The 24,479-nt window shown below is 51.0% G+C and overlaps 1 protein-coding gene across 1 annotated transcript; it reads right to left on the bottom strand.

Moving 5' to 3' along the window:
- Nucleotides 1-11,677: 11,677 nt before the first annotated feature.
- Nucleotides 11,678-21,723, bottom strand: SMYD5 (SMYD family member 5). Its single transcript, XM_075261847.1, has 13 exons — nucleotides 21,624-21,723; nucleotides 20,227-20,335; nucleotides 19,924-20,063; nucleotides 19,533-19,654; nucleotides 18,328-18,397; nucleotides 18,112-18,216; nucleotides 17,742-17,804; nucleotides 17,205-17,275; nucleotides 17,023-17,129; nucleotides 16,803-16,859; nucleotides 16,629-16,723; nucleotides 12,383-12,453; nucleotides 11,678-12,100 (listed from the first exon to the last, which is right to left on the bottom strand). The coding sequence occupies exons 1-13, from the start codon at nucleotides 21,714-21,716 to the stop codon at nucleotides 11,968-11,970; spliced, it is 1,236 nt and encodes a 411-aa protein (XP_075117948.1). The 5' UTR covers nucleotides 21,717-21,723; the 3' UTR covers nucleotides 11,678-11,967.
- Between the last annotated feature and the right edge of the window lie 2,756 nt (nucleotides 21,724-24,479).

Genomic DNA, 24,479 nt, shown 5'->3' with positions numbered 1-24,479 from the left:
ATATACAGTGCACTGGCCAGAGAGTGCTCCTTATATACAGTGCACTAGCCAGAGGGTGCCCCTTATATGCAGTGCACTAGCCAGAGGGTGCCCCTTATATACAGTGCACTAGCCAGAGGGTGCCCCTTATATACAGTGCACTGGCCAGATAGTGCCCCTTATATACAGTGCACTAGCCAGAGGGTGTCCCTTATATGCAGTGCACTAGCCAGAGAGTGCCCCTTATATACAGTGCACTAGCCAGAGTGTGCCCCTTATATACAGTGCACTAGCCAGAGGGTGCCCCTTATATACAGTGCACTAGCCAGAGAGTGCCCCTTATATACAGTGCACTAGCCAGAGGGTGCCCCTTATATGCAGTGCACTAGCCAGAGGGTGCCCCTTATATACAGTGCACTAGCCAGAGGGTGCCCCTTATATACAGTGCACTGGCCAGATAGTGCCCCTTATATACAGTGCACTAGCCAGAGGGTGCCCCTTATATACAGTGCACTGGCCAGATGGTGCCCCTTATATGCAGTGCACTGGCCAGATGGTGCCCCTTATATGCAGTGCACTAGCCAGAGAGTGCCCCTTATATACAGTGCACTAGGCAGAGGGTGCCCCTTATATGCAGTGCACTGGCCAGAGGGTGCCCCTTATATACAGTGCACTAGCCAGAGGGTGCCCCTTATATACAGTGCACTGGCCAGATAGTGCCCCTTATATACAGTGCACTGGCCAGAGGGTGCCCCTTATATACAGTGTACTAGCCAGAGTGTGCCCCTTATATACAGTGCACTAGCCAGAGGGTGCCCCTTATATACAGTGCACTGGCCAGAGGGTGCCCCTTATATACAGTGCACTGGCCAGAGAGTGCCCCTTATATACAGTGTACTAGCCAGAGTGTGCCCCTTATATGCAGTGCACTAGCCAGAGGGTGCCCCTTATATACAGTGCACTAGCCAGAGTGTGCCCCTTATATACAGTGCACTAGCCAGAGGGTGCCCCTTATATACAGTGCACTGGCCAGAGGGTGCCCCTTATATACAGTGCACTGGCCAGAGTGTGCCCCTTATATACAGTGCACTGGCCAGATAGTGCCCCTTATATACAGTGCACTAGCCAGAGGGTGCCCCTTATATACAGTGCACTGGCCAGAGAGTGCCCCTTATATACAGTGCACTGGCCAGAGAGTGCTCCTTACATATAGTGCACTGGCCAGAGGGTGCCCCTTATATACAGTGCACTAGCCAGAGGGTGCCCCTTATATACAGTGCACTAGCCAGAGGGTGCCCCTTATATACAGTGCACTAGCCAGAGGGTGCCCCTTATATACAGTGCACTAGCCAGAGGGTGCCCCTTATATACAGTGCACTAGCCAGAGGGTGCCCCTTATATACAGTGCACTAGCCAGAGTGTGCCCCTTATATACAGTGCACTGGCCAGAGGGTGCTCCTTATATACAGTGCACTAGCCAGAGTGTGCCCCTTATATACAGTGCACTGGCCAGAGAGTGCTCCTTATATACATTGCACTAGCCAGAGTGTGCCCCTTATATACAGTGCACTAGCCAGAGAGTGCTCCTTCTATACAGTGCACTAGCCAGAGTGTGCCCCTTATATACAGTGCACTAGCCAGAGGGTGCCCCTTATATACAGTGCACTAGCCAGAGTGTGCCCCTTATATACAGTGCACTAGCCAGAGGGTACCCCTTATATACAGTGCACTAGCCAGAGGGTGCCCCTTATATACAGTGCACTAGCCAGAGAGTGCCCCTTATATACAGTGTACTGGACAGAGGGTGCCCCTTATATACAGTGCACTAGCCAGAGTGTGCCCCTTATATACAGTGCACTAGCCAGAGGGTGCCCCTTATATACAGTGCACTAGCCAGAGGGTGCCCCTTATATACAGTGCACTAGCCAGAGTGTGCCCCTTATATACAGTGCACTAGCCAGAGGGTGCCCCTTATATACAGTGCACTAGCCAGAGTGTGCCCCTTATATACAGTGCACTAGCCAGAGGGTGCCCCTTATATACAGTGCACTAGCCAGAGAGTGCCCCTTATATACAGTGCACTAGCCAGAGGGTGCCCCTTATATACAGTGCACTGGCCAGAGAGTGCTCCTTATATACAGTGCACTGGCCAGAGGGTGCCCCTTATATACAGTGCACTAGCCAGAGGGTGCCCCTTATATACAGTGCACTAGCCAGAGGGTGCCCCTTATATACAGTGCACTAGCCAGAGTGTGCCCCTTATATACAGTGCACTGGCCAGATAGTGCCCCTTATATACAGTGCACTAGCCAGAGGGTGCCCCTTATATACAGTGCACTAGCCAGAGTGTGCCCCTTATATACAGTGCACTGGCCAGATGGTGCCCCTTATATGCAGTGCACTAGCCAGAGAGTGCCCCTTATATACAGTGCACTAGGCAGAGGGTGCCCCTTATATGCAGTGCACTGGCCAGAGGGTGCCCCTTATATACAGTGCACTAGCCAGAGGGTTCCCCTTATATACAGTGCACTGGCCAGATAGTGCTCCTTATATACAGTGCACTGGCCAGAGGGTGCCCCTTATATACAGTGTACTAGCCAGAGTGTGCCCCTTAAATACAGTGCACTAGCCAGAGGGTGCCCCTTATATACAGTGCACTGGACAGAGGGTGCCCCTTATATACAGTGCACTAGCCAGAGTGTGCCCCTTATATACAGTGCACTAGCCAGAGGGTGCCCCTTATATACAGTGCACTAGCCAGAGGGTGCCCCTTATATACAGTGCACTAGCCAGAGTGTGCCCCTTATATACAGTGCACTAGCCAGAGGGTGCCCCTTATATACAGTGCACTAGCCAGAGGGTGCCCCTTATATACAGTGCACTAGCCAGAGTGTGCCCCTTATATACAGTGCACTAGCCAGAGGGTGCCCCTTATATACAGTGCACTAGCCAGAGTGTGCCCCTTATATACAGTGCACTAGCCAGAGGGTGCCCCTTATATACAGTGCACTAGCCAGAGAGTGCCCCTTATATACAGTGCACTAGCCAGAGGGTGCCCCTTATATACAGTGCACTGGCCAGAGAGTGCTCCTTATATACAGTGCACTGGCCAGAGGGTGCCCCTTATATACAGTGCACTAGCCAGAGGGTGCCCCTTATATACAGTGCACTAGCCAGAGGGTGCCCCTTATATACAGTGCACTAGCCAGAGTGTGCCCCTTATATACAGTGCACTGGCCAGATAGTGCCCCTTATATACAGTGCACTAGCCAGAGGGTGCCCCTTATATACAGTGCACTAGCCAGAGTGTGCCCCTTATATACAGTGCACTGGCCAGATGGTGCCCCTTATATGCAGTGCACTAGCCAGAGAGTGCCCCTTATATACAGTGCACTAGGCAGAGGGTGCCCCTTATATGCAGTGCACTGGCCAGAGGGTGCCCCTTATATACAGTGCACTAGCCAGAGGGTTCCCCTTATATACAGTGCACTGGCCAGATAGTGCTCCTTATATACAGTGCACTGGCCAGAGGGTGCCCCTTATATACAGTGTACTAGCCAGAGTGTGCCCCTTAAATACAGTGCACTAGCCAGAGGGTGCCCCTTATATACAGTGCACTAGCCAGAGAGTGCCCCTTATATACAGTGCACTGGCCAGAGGGTGCCCCTTATATACAGTGCACTAGCCAGAGGGTGCCCCTTATATACAGTGCACTGGCCAGATAGTGCTCCTTATATACAGTGCACTGGCCAGAGGGTGCCCCTTATATACAGTGTACTAGCCAGAGTGTGCCCCTTAAATACAGTGCACTAGCCAGAGGGTGCCCCTTATATACAGTGCACTAGCCAGAGAGTGCCCCTTATATACAGTGCACTGGCCAGAGGGTGCCCCTTATATACAGTGCACTAGCCAGAGGGTGCCCCTTATATACAGTGCACTGGCCAGAGGGTGCCCCTTATATACAGTGCACTAGCCAGAGGGTGCCCCTTATATACAGTGCACTAGCCAGAGAGTGCTCCTTATATACAGTGCACTGGCCAGGGGGTGCCCCTTATATACAGTGCACTAGCCAGAGGGTGCCCCTTATATACAGTGCACTAGCCAGAGGGTGCCCCTTATATACAGTGCACTAGCCAGAGTGTGCCCCTTATATACAGTGCACTGGCCAGATAGTGCCCCTTATATACAGTGCACTAGCCAGAGGGTGCCCCTTATATACAGTGCACTGGCCAGAGAGTGCCCCTTATATACAGTGCAGTGGCCAGAGAGTGCTCCTTATATACAGTGCACTAGCCAGAGGGTGCCCCTTATATGCAGTGCACTAGCCAGAGGGTGCCCCTTATATACAGTGCACTAGCCAGAGGGTGCTCCTTATATACAGTGTACTGGACAGAGAGTGCTCCTTATATACAGTGCACTGGCCAGAGGGTGCCCCTTATATACAGTGCACTAGCCAGAGGTTGCCCCTTATATACAGTGCACTAGCCAGAGAGTGCCCCTTATATACAGTGCACTAGCCAGAGAGTGCTCCTTCTATACAGTGCACTGGCCAGAGGGTGCCCCTTATATGCAGTGCACTGGCCAGATGGTGCCCCTTATATGCAGTGCACTGGCCAGAGGGTGCCCCTTATATACAGTGCACTAGGCAGAGGGTGCCCCTTATATACAGTGCACTGGCCAGAGGGTGCCCCTTATATACAGTGCACTAGCCAGAGAGTGCCCCTTATATACAGTGCACTAGGCAGAGGGTGCCCCTTATATACAGTGCACTAGCCAGAGGGTGCCCCTTATATACAGTGCACTGGCCAGAGGGTGCCCCTTATATACAGTGCACTAGCCAGAGAGTGCCCCTTATATACAGTGCACTGGCCAGAGGGTGCCCCTTATATACAGTGTACTAGCCAGAGTGTGCCCCTTATATACAGTGCACTGGCCAGAGGGTGCCCCTTATATACAGTGCACTGGCCAGAGGGTGCCCCTTATATACAGTGCACTGGCCAGAGGGTGCCCCTTATATACAGTGCACTAGGCAGAGGGTGCCCCTTATATACAGTGCACTAGCCAGAGGGTGCCCCTTATATACAGTGCACTGGCCAGAGGGTGCCCCTTATATACAGTGCACTAGCCAGAGGGTGCCCCTTATATACAGTGCACTAGCCAGAGAGTGCTCCTTATATACAGTGCACTAGCCATAGGCACCCTTGCACTTGCACCTTCAGCAGTGGGGCCCCCTGTCAGCCGGCCCAGGTACAGCAGGACGCCCTGTATTTTGGGTGCTGTCTGTGTGGCAGGTCCTGATTTTTCTCTTATAAAGCCGGTGGATTGATCGGCTCTGCGCTCGCCTAGTGCTGGCTGAGTGCGGTTATTTATGTCCGGGCTCGCTCACATCTGCGCCCGCTCTCCGTTTCTGTTTCCTGCCCCAAACTGGCCAGAAGACGGAGACCTGGCGGCATTTCTCAAACCCTTCATGTGAATGAGTTTAGAGCGTGTCCGCCCGGGAGCGTTTTGTGGTTTCTGCAGTGAGACCATTTTTTGTTAACCAGAGTCGGACATGCAGGACTTTGTGTCCGGTTTTAAAAAAAAAACTGTTTGGCCGCAGAGAGCATAAACCGCGCCCCGGCGCTCACGGTGGACCCGGTCTGACAGGATTCCGTCTTCTGCCGGAGACCCGAACGCTGGTGTGAACTGAGTGCAATGTATTACATCATCGGACTGACCACTGGGGAAAAGGGGTAGCATTATATTGTTTGGGTGACTATAAAGGTGGTAGTACTCAGGGCGAGGGCCCAAGGCCTTCATCAGCACCCGACCTACCTGGGCAAGTGCTGGGGCCCACTCGGAAGTGCAGTATGGTACAGGGCCCGCGGCTAGCTAGAAAGGCCCCGGACCATGAGGATAGTGGTTGGGGGAAGCCTGGTTCTCTGTCTGCTATATATACTACTGCCATCTCCCGTCCGCTATATATATATATATATACTGCTGCCATCTCCCGTCCGCTATATATATATATATACTGCTGCCATCTCTCGTCCGCTATATATATACTGCTGCCATCTCCCGTCCGCTATACATATATATATACTGCTGCCATCTCCCGTCCGCTATACATACTGCTGCCATCTCCCGTCCGCTATATATACTGCTGCCATCTCCCGTCCGCTATATATATACTGCTGCCATCTCCCGTCCGCTATATATATATACTGCTGCCATCTCCCGTCCGCTATATATATACTGCTGCCATCTCCCGTCCGCTATATATATATACTGCTGCCATCTCCTGTCCGCTATATATATACTGCTGCCATCTCCTGTCCGCTATATATATATACTGCTGCCGTCTCCTGTCCGCTATATATATACTGCTGCCGTCTCCTGTCCGCTATATATATACTGCTGCCGTCTCCCGTCCGCTATATATATATACTGCTGCCGTCTCCCGTCCGCTATATATATATACTGCTGCCGTCTCCCGTCCGCTATATATATATACTGCTGCCGTCTCCCGTCCGCTATATATATATACTGCTGCCGTCTCCCGTCCGCTATATATATACTGCTGCCATCTCCCGTCCGCTATATATATATATACTGCTGCCATCTCCCGTCCGCTATATATATATACTGCTGCTATCTCCCGTCCGCTATATATATATACTGCTGCCATCTCCCGTCCGCTATATATATATACTGCTGCCATCTCCCGTCCGCTATATATATATACTGCTGCCATCTCCCGTCCGCTATATATATATACTGCTGCCATCTCCGAGCCCCATTAGTTGCCAGCTCAGGGAAGGTAATTAAAAGTAAGAAAAATATGCTCACCTGGAGGGAAGGGGTTCTGGACAGCATATAATACGGTGTGAGGGCCGCAGCGGAGCCTATAATACTGTGTGGGGGTCGCCGCGGAGCCTATAATACTGTGTGGGGGTCGCCGCGGAGCATATAATACTGTGTGTGGGTCGCCGCGGAGCATATAATACTGTGTGAGGGCCGCCGCGGAGCATATAATACTGTGTGAGGGCCGCAGCGGAGCATATAATACTGTGTGAGGGCCGCAGCGGAGCATATAATACTGTGTGGTGGCCGCCGCGGAGCATATAATACTGTGTGAGGGCCGCCGCGGAGCATATAATACTGTGTGAGGGCCGCCGCGGAGCATATAATACTGTGTGGTGGCCGCCGCGGAGCATATAATACTGTGTGAGGGCCGCCGCGGAGCATATAATACTGTGTGAGGGCCGCAGCGGAGCATATAATACTGTGTGGGGGTCGCCGCGGAGCCTATAATACTGTGTGGGGGTCGCCGCGGAGCATATAATACTGTGTGAGGGCCGCAGCGGAGCATATAATACTGTGTGAGGGCCGCAGCGGAGCATATAATACTGTGTGGTGGCCGCCGCGGAGCATATAATACTGTGTGAGGGCCGCAGCGGAGCATATAATACTGTGTGAGGGCCGCAGCGGAGCATATAATACTGTGTGGGGGTCGCCGCGGAGCATATAATACTGTGTGAGGGCCGCAGCGGAGCATATAATACTGTGTGGTGGCCGCCGCGGAGCCTATAATACTGTGTGGGGGTCGCCGCGGAGCATATAATACTGTGTGAGGGCCGCAGCGGAGCATATAATACTGTGTGGGGGCCGCCGCGGAGCATATAATACTGTGTGGAGCATATAATACTGTGTGGAGCATATAATACTGTGTGGGGCCTCTGCAGAGCCTATGATGTTGTGTGGGGGCCGGTGTGGAGTGTTACAATTAACAGTATCAGGCCCTGTTCACACGGTGGAGTCTAGCACTGATTTTGCAGCAGATTCCTCCCTCGTGCTGCCCCCTATAGTAACTAATCGGAGCAGGAGGATATAAAGAACGTTTCCTGCTGGATCTTACCACAGATGTCGCCTCAAATTCCTCGTAACTTTCTGAGGAGCGTCACTACCACCCTGTGGTGGATTATGAGATTGCAGCCTCCTCAGAAGGACCCAACCACCTGCTGCCGGACAATATCAGAAACTGCCCCGGAAATCTACAGCACAATAAATAAGATCTAGAGGCGCCCCCTGCAGAACCTGAAGTGTATAGGAAATAGAAGAGCTCAGATTCTGGAAAAGAATTCACTAGAAAACACAGAATGGCCCTAAAGTAAAAGCGGACCCCGCACTGGGGGCTCAAGGCATGAAGTAATAACTGCCTGTACAGAGCCTAGAGCCAACAGGACAAGAACACCTTGCGCACAGATCATACAGCCGCCACTAGGGGGAGCTCGCTACACACGGATCATACAGCCGCCACTAGGGGGAGCTCGCTACACACGGATCATACAGCCGCCACTAGGGGGAGCTCGCTACACACGGATCATACAGCCGCCACTAGGGGGAGCTCGCTACACACGGATCATACAGCCGCCACTAGGGGGAGCTCGCTACACACGGATCATACAGCCGCCACTAGGGGGAGCTCGCTACACACGGATCATACAGCCGCCACTAGGGGGAGCTCGCTACACACGGATCATACAGCCGCCACTAGGGGGAGCTCGCTACACACGGATCATACAGCCGCCACTAGGGGGAGCTCGCTACACACGGATCATACAGCCGCCACTAGGAGGGGGGGCTCGCTACACACAGATCATACAGCCGCCACTAGGAGGAGCTCGCTACACACAGATCATACAGCCACCACTAGGGGGAGCTCGCTACACACAGATTATACAGTCACCACTAGAGGGAGCTCACTACACACAGATCATACAGCCGCCACTAGGAGGAGCTCACTACATACAGATCATACAGCCGCCACTAGGAGGAGCTCACTACATACAGATCATACAGCCGCCACTAGGAGGAGCTCGCTACACACAGATCATACAGCCGCCACTAGGAGGAGCTCACTACATACAGATCATACAGCCGCCACTAGGAGGAGCTCGCTACACACAGATCATACAGCCGCCACTAGGGGGAGCTCGCTACACACAGATCATACAGCCGCCACTAGGAGGGGGGGCTCGCTACACACAGATCATACAGCCGCCACTAGGGGGTGCTCGCTACACACAGATCATACAGCCGCCACTAGGGGGAGCTCGCTACACACAGATCATACAGCCGCCACTAGGAGGGGGGGCTCGCTACACACAGATCATACAGCCGCCACTAGGAGGAGCTCGCTACACACAGATCATACAGCCGCCACTAGGAGGGGGGGCTCGCTACACACAGATCATACAGCCGCCACTAGGGGGAGCTCGCTACACACAGATCATACAGCCGCCACTAGGGGGAGCTCGCTACACACAGATCATACAGCCGCCACTAGGGGGTGCTCGCTACACACAGATCATACAGCCGCCACTAGGGGGAGCTCGCTACACACGGATCATACAGCCGCCACTAGGGGGAGCTCGCTACACACGGATCATACAGCCGCCACTAGGGGGTGCTCGCTACACACGGATCATACAGCCGCCACTAGGGGGAGCTCGCTACACACGGATCATACAGCCGCCACTAGGGGGAGCTCGCTACACACGGATCATACAGCCGCCACTAGGGGGAGCTCGCTACACACAGATCATACAGCCGCCACTAGGGGGTGCTCGCTACACACAGATCATACAGCCGCCACTAGGAGGGGGGGCTCGCTACACACAGATCATACAGCCGCCACTAGGAGGAGCTCGCTACACACAGATCATACAGCCGCCACTAGGGGGTGCTCGCTACACACAGATCATACAGCCGCCACTAGGAGGAGCTCACTACACACAGATCATACAGCCGCCACTAGGAGGAGCTCGCTACACACAGATCATACAGCCGCCACTAGGAGGAGCTCACTACATACAGCCGCCACTAGGAGGGGGGGGGGGGGGCTCACTACATACAGGTCATACAGCCGCCACTAGGGGGAGCTCGCTACACACAGATCATACAGCCGCCACTAGGGGGAGCTCGCTACACACAGATCATACAGCCGCCACTAGGAGGAGCTCGCTACACACAGATCATACAGCCGCCACTAGGGGGAGCTCGCTACACACAGATCATACAGCCGCCACTAGGGGGAGCTCGCTACACACAGATTATACAGCCGCCACTAGGAGGAGCTCGCTACACACAGATCATACAGCCGCCACTAGGGGGAGCTCGCTACACACAGATCATACAGCCGCCACTAGGAGGAGCTCACTACATACAGATCATACAGCCGCCACTAGGAGGAGCTCACTACATACAGATCATACAGCCGCCACTAGGAGGGGGGGGGGGGGGGGCTCACTACATACAGATCATACAGCCGCCACTAGGAGGAGCTCACTACATACAGATCATACAGCCGCCACTAGGAGGGGGGGGGGGGGGGCTCACTACATACAGATCATACAGCTGCCACTAGGGGGAGCTCGCTACACACAGATTATACAGCCGCCACTAGGAGGAGCTCGCTACACACAGATCATACAGCCGCCACTAGGGGGAGCTCGCTACACACAGATCATACAGCCGCCACTAGGGGGAGCTCGCTACACACAGATCATACAGCCGCCACTAGGAGGAGCTCGCTACACACAGATCATACAGCCGCCACTAGGGGGAGCTCGCTACACACAGATTATACAGCCGCCACTAGGAGGAGCTCGCTACACACAGATCATACAGCCGCCACTAGGGGGAGCTCGCTACACACAGATCATACAGCCGCCACTAGGAGGAGCTCGCTACACACAGATCATACAGCCGCCACTAGGAGGAGCTCGCTACACACAGATCATACAGCCACCACTAGGAGGAGCTCACTACATACAGATCATACAGCCGCCACTAGGAGGAGCTCACTACACACAGATCATACAGCCGCCACTAGGAGGAGCTCACTACATACAGATCATACAGCCGCCACTAGGGGGAGCTCACTACACACAGATCATACAGCCGCCACTAGGGGGTGCTCACTACACACAGATCATACAGCCGCCACTAGGGGGTGCTCACTACACACAGATCATACAGCCGCCACTAGGGGGTGCTCACTACACACAGATCATACAGCCGCCACTAGGAGGAGCTCACTACATACAGATCATACAGCCGCCACTAGGAGGAGCTCACTACACAGATCATACAGCCGCCACTAGGAGGAGCTCACTACATACAGATCATACAGCCGCCACTAGGAGGAGCTCGCTACACACAGATCATACAGCCGCCACTAGGAGGAGCTCGCTACACACAGATCATAGAGTCACCACTAGGGGGAGCTCACTACATACAGATCATACAGCCGCCACTAGGAGGAGCTCGCTACACACAGATCATACAGCCGCCACTAGGGGGAGCTCACTACACACAGATCATACAGCCGCCACTAGGGGGAGCTCGTTGCACACAGGTCATACAGCCGCCACTAGGGGGAGCTCGCTACACACAGATCATACAGCCGCCACTAGGGGGAGCTCGCTACACACAGCCACCACTACGGGGAGCGCGTTGCACACAGATCATACAACCGCCACTAGGAGGCACTCCCTCCCTCTGCGTAAACAGTTGACTTGGGTGTTGAATTAGATGACAACTGTCCATCCTCCTGTATGAACAGAGTTGTCACCCACCCCTATGACATCTCCCTAACCCCCCCACCAAGGGGCGCTCTACGCTCAGACAGAAGACACACAGAGGCGGCCATTGCTGGAGAGCTGTATATAAATAATTTAGTATCTGCCAATCCTATAAAATGCGTATCACAAGTGACCAGTATGAATGACAATGTCCATGTTTTGGGGGGAGGGGTACATGCAGCACCCGCCCCTCCCCCCTAGTTAGGGGTCCAGGCCGTAGATCCAGGGTCCGTATCGGGAGAGGAGTTTATGTAGAAAAGTTTTGAGATATCGTGATTGGTGGCAACAGGCAAAGCCAATTCAAGTGCTGGATTTTGGGCGCCGAGGACGGGCAGAGTCTCTTGGTGGGAGGCGGCTTGTATCAGACATCCGTCATCTCATCCTCCAGCTCCGCATCCTCCTCTTCATCTTCCTCCTCTTCCTCAGAAGTCACGTCTGGGTCCTCAGACTGCGACAGGCACTTAGGACAGCTGCAGACAAACAGATAGTTCTCCCTGGAAGAAGAAGGGACACCATCAGCATGCAGGATGGGGGCGGAGCCTAAAAACTACATGCATTAACCCCTCCCACCAAAATATCATCACACCCACATTACCCAGGATGCCGAGCTGTAGTACACATGGGATACATGGGGCTGTTACATCAGTGAGCTGCAGCAATTACACTCTGGCTGCCAGGGCATGCTGGGACTTGTAGTGTGACCGCAGAGTTAGTCACAGGTCGTCTCACACTAATGTAATAGTCAGAAGACACCAGCTGACACCTGCGAGAAATACCTGAGGATCTTGTGTCGGGAATGTCGGCTCCGATCCCTCTGACAGCAATCCAGATAACTTATACAGATCTCCTGAGGAAAGACAAGACCAGCAGAACAGTGAGCGCAGCTCTGGAGTATAATACAGGATAAGTAATGTAATGTATGTACACAGTGACTGTACCAGCAGAATAGTGAGCGCAGCTCTGGAGTATAATACAGGATAGTAATGTAATGTATGTACACAGTGACTGCACCAGCAGAATAGTGAGCGCAGCTCTGGAGTATAATACAGGATAAGTAATGTAATGTATGTACACAGTGACTGCACCAGCAGAATAGTGAGCGCAGCTCTGGAGTATAATACAGGAGAAGTAATGTATGTACACAGTGACTGTACCAGCAGAATAGTGAGCGCAGCTCTGGAGTATAATACAGGATAGTAATGTAATGTATGTACACAGTGACTGCACCAGCAGAATAGTGAGCGCAGCTCTGGAGTATAATACAGGATAAGTAATGTAATGTATGTACACAGTGACTGCAGAATAGTGAGTGCAGCTCTGGAGTATAATACAGGATAAGTAATGTAATGTATGTACACAGTGACTGTACCAGCAGAATAGTGAGTGCAGCTCTGGAGTATAATACAGGATAAGTAATGTAATGTATGTACACAGTGACTGCACCAGCAGAATAGTGAGCGCAGCTCTGGAGTATAATACAGGAGAAGTAATGTATGTACACAGTGACTGTACCAGCAGAATAGTGAGCGCAGCTCTGGAGTATAATACAGGATAGTAATGTAATGTATGTACACAGTGACTGCACCAGCAGAATAGTGAGCGCAGCTCTGGAGTATAATACAGGATAAGTAATGTAATGTATGTACACAGTGACTGCACCAGCAGAATAGTGAGCGCAGCTCTGGAGTATAATACAGGAGAAGTAATGTATGTACACAGTGACTGTACCAGCAGAATAGTGAGTGCAGCTCTGGAGTATAATACAGGAGAAGTAATGTATGTACACAGTGACTGCACCAGCAGAATAGTGAGCGCAGCTCTGGAGTATAATACAGGATAAGTAATGTAATGTATGTACACAGTGACTGCAGAATAGTGAGCGCAGCTCTGGAGTATAATACAGGATAAGTAATGTAATGTATGTACACAGTGACTGCACCAGCAGAATAGTGAGCGCAGCTCTGGGGTATAATACAGGATATGTAATGTAATGTATGTACACAGTGACTGCATCAGCAGAATAGTGAGCGCAGCTCTGGAGTATAATACAGGATAAGTAATGTAATGTATGTACACAGTGACTGCACCAGCAGAATAGTGAGCGCAGCTCTGCAGTATAATACAGGATAAGTAATGTAATGTATGTACACAGTGACCAGCAGAATAGTGAGCGCAGCTCTGCAGTATAATACAGGATAAGTAATGTAATGTATGTACACAGTGACCAGCAGAATAGTGAGCGCAGCTCTGGAGTATAATACAGGATAAGTAATGTAATGTATGTACACAGTGACTGTACCAGCAGAATAGTGAGCGCAGCTCTGGGGTATAATACAGGATAAGTAATGTAATGTATGTACACAGTGACTGCACCAGCAGAATAGTGAGCGCAGCTCTGGAGTATAATACAGGATAAGTAATGTAATGTATGTACACAGTGACTGCACCAGCAGAATAGTTAGCGCAGCTCTGGAGTATAATACAGGATAAGTAATGTAATGTATGTACACAGTGACTGCACCAGCAGAATAGTGAGCGCAGCTCTGGAGTATAATACAGGATAAGTAATGTAATGTATGTACACAGTGACTGCACCAGCAGAATAGTGAGCGCAGCTCTGGGGTATAATACAGGATAAGTAATGTAATGTATGTACACAGTGACTGCACCAGCAGAATAGTGAGCGCAGCTCTGCAGTATAATACAGGATAAGTAATGTAATGTATGTACACAGTGACCAGCAGAATAGTGAGCGCAGCTCTGGAGTATAATACAGGATAAGTAATGTAATGTATGTACACAGTGACTGCACCAGCAGAATAGTGAGCGCAGCTCTGGAGTATAATACAGGAGAAGTAATGTATGTACACAGTGACTGTACCAGCAGAATAGTGAGTGCAGCTCTGGAGTATAATACAGGATAAGTAATGTATGTACACAGTGACTGCACCAGCAGAATAGTGAGCGCAGCTCTGGAGTATAATACAGGATAAGTAATGTAATGTATGTACACAGTGACTGCAGAATAGTGAGCGCAGCTCTGGAGTATAATACAGGATAAGTAATGTAATGTATGTACACAGTGACTGCACCAGCAGAATAGTGAGCGCAGCTCTGGGGTATAATACAGGATATGTAATGTAATGTATGTACACAGTGACTGCATCAGCAGAATAGTGAGCGCAGCTCTGGAGTATAATACAGGATAAGTAATGTAATGTATGTACACAGTGACTGCACCAGCAGAATAGTGAGCGCAGCTCTGGAGTATAATACAGGATAAGTAATGTAATGTATGTACACAGTGACCAGCAGAATAGTGAGCGCAGCTCTGCAGTATAATACAGGATAAGTAATGTAATGTATGTACACAGTGACCAGCAGAATAGTGAGCGCAGCTCTGGAGTATAATACAGGATAAGTAATGTAATGTATGTACACAGTGACTGCACCAGCAGAATAGTGAGCACAGCTCTGGAGTATAATACAGGATAAGTAATGTAATGTATGTACACAGTGACCAGCAGAATAGTGAGCGCAGCTCTGCAGTATAATACAGGATAAGTAATGTAATGTATGTACACAGTGACCAGCAGAATAGTGAGCGCAGCTCTGGAGTATAATACAGGATAAGTAATGTAATGTATGTACACAGTGACTGTACCAGCAGAATAGTGAGCGCAGCTCTGGGGTATAATACAGGATAAGTAATGTAATGTATGTACACAGTGACTGCACCAGCAGAATAGTGAGCGCAGCTCTGGAGTATAATACAGGATAAGTAATGTAATGTATGTACACAGTGACTGCACCAGCAGAATAGTGAGCGCAGCTCTGGAGTATAATACAGGATAAGTAATGTAATGTATGTACACAGTGACTGTACCAGCAGAATAGTGAGCGCAGCTCTGGAGTATAATACAGGATAAGTAATGTAATGTATGTACACAGTGACTGCACCAGCAGAATAGTGAGCGCAGCTCTGGAGTATAATACAGGATAAGTAATGTAATGTATGTACACAGTGACTGCACCAGCAGAATAGTTAGCGCAGCTCTGGAGTATAATACAGGATAAGTAATGTAATGTATGTACACAGTGACTGCACCAGCAGAATAGTGAGCGCAGCTCTGGAGTATAATACAGGATAAGTAATGTATGTACACAGTGACTGCACCAGCAGAATAGTGAGCGCAGCTCTGGGGTATAATACAGGATAAGTAATGTAATGTATGTACACAGTGACTGCACCAGCAGAATAGTGAGCGCAGCTCTGCAGTATAATACAGGATAAGTAATGTAATGTATGTACACAGTGACCAGCAGAATAGTGAGCGCAGCTCTGGAGTATAATACAGGATAAGTAATGTAATGTATGTACACAGTGACTGCACCAGCAGAATAGTGAGCGCAGCTCTGGAGTATAATACAGGATAAGTAATGTAATGTATGTACACAGTGACTGCACCAGCAGAATAGTGAGCGCAGCTCTGGAGTATAATACAGGATAAGTAATGTAATGTATGTACACAGTGACTGCACCAGCAGAATAGTGAGTGCAGCTCTGGAGTATAATACAGGATAAGTAATGTAATGTATGTACACAGTGACTGTACCAGCAGAATAGTGAGCGCAGCTCTGGGGTATAATACAGGATAAGTAATGTAATGTATGTACACAGTGACTGCACCAGCAGAATAGTGAGCGCAGCTCTGGAGTATAATACAGGATAATGATGTAATGTATGTACACAGTGACTGCACCAGCAGAATAGAGAGGGCAGCTCTGCAGTATAATACAGGATAAGTAATGTAATGTATGTACACAGTGACTGCACCAGCAGAATAGTGAGCGCAGCTCTGGAGTATAATACAGGATAAGTAATGTAATGTCTGTACACAGTGACTGCACCAGCAGAATAGTGAGCGCAGCTCTGGGGTATAATACAGGATAAGTAATGTAATGTATGTACACAGTGACTGCACCAGCAGAATAGTGAGCGCAGCTCTGGAGTATACCCACCTCCCCTGGTTTGATGTCCTCCAGAGCGATCAGGTGCAGTAGATAGTTGTTGTCGGGAAATGAGGCCTCGGCATTGGGGACACAGCTGTGGTTGCCTGTGGGGTACAGCAGAAATGATCAGGGGCCGGGTGTATAATGGTCGGGTCCGTATAGCCCTTGGCTGTGGCTACTTACAGCAGCTCTGCAGCATGTACAGTCCGGAGCCCTCACAGTTCAGGAACTCGCCAGTCTCTGTAGAGTAGAGAAGTGACAGAGGGGATATCAAGGGGCTGTAGATTGTACCCCTTGTCCTCCACCAGGACTGTAGGGTATTATACATGATGGGGCTGTACCGTATACCCCACCCTCCCTGGTATATACATGATGGGGCTATAGATCATGCCCCGCCCCTCACCTTTCTCTATGTCCTTGTACAGCTGGTCTATCAGGCTGTCCAGCTTCTCTCTGTCCACGGCCGGCAGCTCCAGGGCGTCACAGGCATGAACCCACTGACTCAGCGAGCTGCAAGGACAACATAAAACCTGGACTAGTCATCTGATGTCTGACCCCAGGGCCCACCCTGATCTCTTCACTCACCTGGTGCCGATCCCCTGCCCATTGGTGCCCACCAGGGCAAAGAGAGAGCGGAAGCCCTCGGGGGTAAACCACTGCAAGAGACAAACAGCTGCGCGTTAAGGGCGCAATACTCACTCCAGGCTGCCCCCTGCTGGCTCACTAAACAGATCATGTCATGGTGCATTGTGGGAAATCAAACATGACTGGTCTAATATATTATGGGAAGATCTGGGTGTTGGTGGATGATGAGTGCAGCTCTGGAGGTGGCTGAAGTATAACACATGATGTGAATTATGAGTGCAGCTCTGGAGGTGGCTGTAGTTGTACTTGTGACATAAAAGCAGAATTATGAATGCAGCTCTGCAGAGTATAAGAATTACAAGACTTTTGATGAGCCTGCAGTATAAGATATGATGTAACTGCAGGATGCAGCTTTGGATGTGCTTGGAGTCTAAGACATAATGTGAGAGGAGAATTATGAATGCAGCTCTGGATACCCCATCAGTGGTTTATAGCTAAACAAGATACATACAGTAATCCCTGGTGGAGACGTCTTACCCGGCTGACTCTCTCCTCATGCAGAGCCTCCACAAAGAGGCGCCGCAGCTGATCCAGCTGTCCCTGTAAGACACAGAGAGACCAAATCCATCATGGGGCGCAGTGGACACCGGGCCGGTCACCACAGCACTCTGCAGAGGGCCGGACCCTGCGACCTGTACATGTCGGCCCTCGTACAGATCCTTGTATCTCACTGCTGCCCCCCGATCTGGATGTGATAGCAGAATTATGAATACAGCTCTGAATGGCCGATGCTTTGGGTACGAGGACTACAGATTACTACAATCATCAGCCCCAGGGGTCGGGACGCGTGATAAGCCAAATGTAGGGGGGGCTACAGTGTCTTGTGTCAGTCGTGCGTTTCGCTCACCTTAAACTTGTCCCCGAGCAGCTTGTGCACGATCTCCTCCTCCTCATTGGCCGTCTTGTTACAGAACTGGGAGAAGAGCTGCGGCCACCAGTCCTTGTCCTTGGCCTGTGCTCAGGAGAGAGGGCAGAGCGGTCACTAGTCTGCGCACGGGCGCCCCCTGCTGGATATTCACCTGCCACAGCATAAGGGCATGACCGGGCTCAGGCGCGCACCTACCTGCTTCACAGAGGCCACCATCCGGGCCATGAGCATGATGCTAGCCGTCTCCGGGGGGTAGTGCATGTTCCTGCAGGGGAGGGGGGTATATAAGAAGGCCGTTACTACAGAGCCCCAATATTGGGTCACCCCTGCCCTCCCCCCCCCCAATCCTGTTACTTTAACCCCTGAGATTCCAGTCTGACTTGCCAGCTGTGTAATTCTGCAGAGCTGCAAGTCAAGTACACAGCGCCACCCACAGGAGATGAGCAGTACACAGCGCCACCCACAGGAGATGAGCAGTACACAGCGCCACCCACAGGAGATGAGCAGTACACAGCGCCACCCACAGGAGATGAGCAGTACACAGCGCCACCCACAGGAGATGAGCAGTACACAGCGCCACCCACAGGAGATGAGCAGTACACAGCGCCACCCACAGGAGATGAGCAGTACACAGCGCCACCCACAGGAGATGAGCAGTACACAGCGCCACCCACAGGAGATGAGCAGTACACAGCGCCACCCACAGGAGATGAGCAGTACACAGCGCCACCCACAGGAGATGAGCAGTACACAGCGCCACCCACAGGAGATGAGCAGTACACAGCGCCACCCACAGGAGATGAGCAGTACACAGCGCCACCCACAGGAGATGAGCAGTACACAGCGCCACCCACAGGAGATGAGCAGTACACAGCGCCACCCACAGGAGATGAGCAGTACACAGCGCCACCCACAGGAGATGAGCAGTACACAGCGCCACCCACAGGAGATGAGCAGTACACAGCGCCACCCACAGGAGATGAGCAGTACACAGCGCCACCCACAGGAGATGAGCAGTATACAGCGCCACCCACAGGAGATGAGCAGTATACAGCGCCACCCACAGGAGATGAGCAGTATACAGCGCCACCCACAGGAGATGAGCAGTACACAGCGCCACCCACAGGAGATGAGCAGTACACAGCGCCACCCACAGGAGATGAGCAGTACACAGCGCCACCCACAGGAGATGAGCAGTACACAGCGCCACCCACAGGAGATGAGCAGTACACAGCGCCACCCACAGGAGATGAGCAGTACACAGCGCCACCCACAGGAGATGAGCAGTACACAGCGTCACCCACAGGAGATGAGCAGTACACAGCGCCACCCACAGGAGATGAGCAGTATACAGCGCCACCCACAGGAGATGAGCAGTATACAGCGTCACCTGCTCTTACCTCCAGGTCTCCTCCAGCTTATTGAGCGGATGTTGGGGGTTATCCCTGGAGGACCCCAGACACAGGACCTGGTGGTATTGTTCCCTGGCGGCTCGGAGACACTCGGCGCTGCAGTACGACACCTGCACATGGAGACAGAGGAGCGGATGGTCACACAGCAGAGGGCACAGCGCTGCGTCTCAGTGTATCAGAAACAAGTGGTGACCTCTACAGGGGAGCAACAACTTATCAGGGCACCTGGTTAGTGAACTCTGTCACCTATGGGATGGACACGCAGTACGGACACGCCGTGTAGTCAATCTGCTCCTGTAGTCAGTACCTTGTCCTGCCCATGCTTTACACTGCAACTTTGCTCTCTCAGTACTGATCACATGACTGACACCCCACATACCTGGCACTGAGGGCACTGCTGGTGCAGACCATTCTGGACTGTGCAGAGTTCGGGGTAGGGGAGGACCACATGGACATTTCCAGAAAGTCTCCGGGCGTTCTCCTCGGCCGTCTCCAGAGATCGCAGGCAGTGGTCGCAGGCTGACAGGATGAAACGGATATTCGGGGTGTTATATGAGCGGGATCAGGGCTGTGACTTACCATTCAGGGAAAGCTGGGTGGCAGTAATGATAGCCATACTAACAGTCACCCAGCTATGAACCCGACATGACACAGCAGCAGCAGATGATGGCGCCGTCCTCACCTCTGTATCTGTACAGCGCGTTCCACTGGAACTGGGAAGACACCAGCGGCTTCTCCTGGAATATGGTGTCCCCCTTCCGGATACTGCGGGCAGCAAACAGCCCCCTCCCCTAAATCACCAAGAGGAACAGGAAACAGTCAGTATGAGAAGACCCCTGGCCACTATATAGACAAAGCCCTGGCAAGAGGACGACTTATTACTATCAGTATGGAAAGCGGGAGAGGCTTCCCCAGGACACCCCCCAATCAGCGGGAGAGGCCCCCAGGACACCCCCCCCCCCCCCGGATCAGCGGGAGAGGCCCCCAGGACACCCCCCCCGGATCAGCGGGAGAGGCCCCCAGGACACCCCCCCCCCCCCCCGCATCGGCGGGAGAGGCCCCCAGGACACACCCCCCCCCCCGGATCAGCGGGAGAGGCCCCCAGGACACACCCCCCCCCCCCCGCATCGGCGGGAGAGGCCCCCAGGACACCCCCCCCCCCCCCCGCATCGGCGGGAGAGGCCCCCTGGATCGGCGGGAGAGGCCCCCAGGTCACCCCCCCCCTGGATCAGCGGGAGAGGCCCCCAGGTCACCCCCCCCCCGCATCGGCGGGAGAGGCCCCCTGGATCGGCGGGAGAGGCCCCCAGGTCACCCCCCCCTGGATCGGCGGGAGAGGCCCCCAGGACACCCCCCCCCCCCCCGCATCGGCGGGAGAGGCCCCCTGGATCGGCGGGAGAGGCCCCCAGGTCACCCCCCCCTGGATCAGCGGGAGAGGCCCCCAGGTCACCCCCCCCCCCCCCCCGCATCGGCGGGAGAGGCCCCCTGGATCGGCGGGAGAGGCCCCCAGGTCACCCCCCCCCTGGATCAGCGGGAGAGGCCCCCAGGTCACCCCCCCCCCCCCCCGCATCGGCGGGAGAGGCCCCCTGGATCGGCGGGAGAGGCCCCCAGGTCACCCCCCCCTGGATCGGCGGGAGAGGCCCCCAGGTCACCCCCCCCTGGATCGGCGGGAGAGGCCCCCGGGACACCCCCCGGAGGACGACTTATTACTGTCAGTATGGAGAGTGAGGGACCCCCCACAACTTCCTCCAGATCAGCAGGAGACGCCCCGACACCCCCCGGCCCCTCACTCTTTGCAGATGACATGACCCCCTCAATCTGATGTAAGGTTAGAGGAGACTCTATAGTCACAGGGCTGATGGGGGAGAGTCCCGGGGACCACCACTGACTGGGGCTGTTAGAGAATGGTGGGGGTAATGGGGCAGGAGGTGTGGCCAGAGTGACACATGGGGGGGGGGGGGTCTATGAGATAAGACGCGTCCTGTACATTCCGTAGACACCAGTACACACAGGGTGCGGCTCCGCTCCATGCACCCTCCGCACACACCGGACTCCTCGCCCTCCACATCCCGGCCTCGCTACCTTGCCGCTATTGATGAAACGGATCTCCACAGCCCGCCGGGCCGGCTCCGGCTCCACACAAAAGGAGAACACGTCGCACATGGAGGCGGCCATGATGGAAGAAAGAATGACCTGTGACCCGGAACCAGCTGACTAGGCGGCAGGTCACGTGATCAGAGCCGGCGAGAGCTTATTAATAAACCGACAGCGCACACCTGACGGCAATCACAGAGGGCGGGGACATGATGGGGATAAACCCCGCCCACTCGTATACACCACGCCCCCTATGTATCTACCTGCGGCTGAGACAGAGAAGGGGCGAGGTAAATAGTGATATACAGTATATAGGTGAGGTATATAGTGATATACAGTATATAGGTGAGGTATATAGTGATATACAGTATATAGGTGAGGTATATAGTGATATACAGTATATAGGTGAGGTATATAGTGATATACAGTATATAGGTGAGGTATATAGTGATATACAGTATATAGGTGAGGTAAATAGTGATATACAGTATATATGTGAGGTATATAGTGATATACAGAATATAGGTGAGGTATATAGTGATATACAGTATATAGGTGAGGTATATAGTGATATACAGTATATAGGTGAGGTATATAGTGATATACAGTATATAGGTGAGGTATATAGTGATATACAGTGTATAGGTGAGGTATATAGTGATATACAGTGTATAGGTGAGGTATATAGTGATATACAGTATATAGTGATATACAGTATATAGGTGAGGTATATAGTGATATACAGTATATAGGTGAGGTAAATAGTGATATACAGTATATAGGTGAGGTATATAGTGATATACAGTATATAGGTGAGGTAAATAGTGATATACAGTATATAGGTGAGGTAAATAGTGATATACAGTATATAGGTGAGGTATATAGTGATATACAGAATATAGGTGAGGTATATAGTGATATACAGTATATAGGTGAGGTATATAGTGATATACAGTATATAGGTGAGGTATATAGTGATATACAGTATATAGGTGAGGTATATAGTGATATACAGTATATAGGTGTATACAGTATATAGGTGAGGTAAATAGTGATATACAGTATATAGTATATAGGTGAGGTATATAGTGATATATAGTATATAGGTGAGGTATATAGTGATATACAGTATATAGGTGAGGTATATAGTGATATACAGTATATAGGTGAGGTAAATAGTGATATACAGTATATAGGTGTATACAGTATATAGGTGAGGTAAATAGTGATATACAGTATATAGGTGAGGTAAATAGTGATATACAGTATATAGGTGAGGTAAATAGTGATATACAGTATATAGGTGAGGTATATAGTGATATACAGTATATAGGTGTATACAGTATATAGGTGAGGTAAATAGTGATATACAGTATATAGGTGAGGTAAATAGTGATATACAGTATATAGGTGTATACAGTATATAGGTGAGGTAAATAGTGATATACAGTATATAGTATATAGGTTAGGTATATAGTGATATATAGTGAGGTAAATAGAGATACAGTATATAGGTGAGGTATATAGTGATATACAGTGATATACAGTATAGGTGAGGTATATAGTGATATATAGGTGAGGTATTTAGTGATATATAGTATATAGTATATAGGTGAGGTATATAGTGATATACAGTATATAGGTGTATACAGTATATAGGTGAGGTAATTAGTGATATACAGTATATAGTATATAGGTGAGGTATATAGTGATATACAGTATATAGGTGTATACAGTATATAGGTGAGGTAATTAGTGATATACAGTATATAGTATATAGGTGAGGTATATAGTGATATATAGTATATAGGTGAGGTATATAGTGATATACAGTGATATACAGTATAGGTGAGGTATATAGTGATATATAGGTGAGGTATATAGTGATATATAGTATATAGGTGAGGTATATAGTGATATACAGTATATAGTATATAGGTGAGGTATATAATGATATATAGTATATAGGTGAGGTATATAGTGATATATAGTGAGGTAAATAGAGATACAGTATATAGGTGAGGTATATAGTGATATACAGTGATATACAGTATAGGTGAGGTATATAGTGATATATAGGTGAGGTATATAGTGATATATAGGTGAGGTATATAGTGCGGTATATTATGAGGTAAATCCTATCCTATTAATATTATGTGAAAGTTTGTGTGTTTGGAAAAACCCGCTCGACCGATTTGGCTGAAATTTTCCACAAACATAGTCACTACACAGGATTGCGCAATAGGCTACTTTTCGTCACAATAGCGCACATATGTTTTTCCCAGGACCCCCCCAAAACCCAAACTCACACCACCATCTCTGCAATCTCACACACTTTGGACCATAGCAAGCCACAAAATTCATATTGCCCTCTGCAGCCTCGCCCCTGACCCCACACAATCTCATATACATAGACTTTACCACTCTGCCCCTCACCTTAACGATACTCCAGGAGGCGCTCTATAACGCTCCGGAGCAGCCATGTTTGCCGGCCCCCACCGCTCTGACGATCCGCGACACCGCCCACCCCGCCACTCCACTGTCTTGCCAGGAGCATGCGCATCTTAGCCACCTACAGAACGTGTTTCCAGCTCGCTACCATTTTGCGCCTCCACCATAGGCCGCAGCACCCGAACTACTCTCTCCAACCTGTATACTCCGATGTACCATTTCAACACACCACGGACACGCAACGGTCGATAATAATATCACCGATCTGCCTTACTGCCCACCTTAGAATTCCCTTCACATAAACTAGAACTCACGATTGGCGTCCCTGTTCTACTCATGTGTAATCTGGATACACCCCGATTGTGTAATGGCACGAGGCATCCTGCCGGGTGT

This window comes from Leptodactylus fuscus, chromosome 1 (genome assembly GCF_031893055.1).
Source record: "Leptodactylus fuscus isolate aLepFus1 chromosome 1, aLepFus1.hap2, whole genome shotgun sequence".
In the NCBI taxonomy this organism is placed as follows: Eukaryota; Metazoa; Chordata; class Amphibia; order Anura; family Leptodactylidae; genus Leptodactylus; species Leptodactylus fuscus.
This window is presented reverse-complemented; position numbering and strand designations above follow the sequence as displayed.

Excerpts from the sequence above, each read along its gene's own strand:
- SMYD5 (XM_075261847.1), bottom strand. The coding sequence starts at position 21,716 with ATGGCCGCCTCCATGTGCGACGTGTTCTCCTTTTGTGTGGAGCCGGAG. Across the intron at positions 20,336-21,623 it reads GTTTCATCAATAGCGGCAAG|GGGAGGGGGCTGTTTGCTGC; the intron begins GTAGCGAGGCCG and ends TTGGTGATTTAG. Across the intron at positions 12,101-12,382 it reads TCCCGACACAAGATCCTCAG|GGAGAACTATCTGTTTGTCT; the intron begins GTATTTCTCGCA and ends TTCTTCTTCCAG.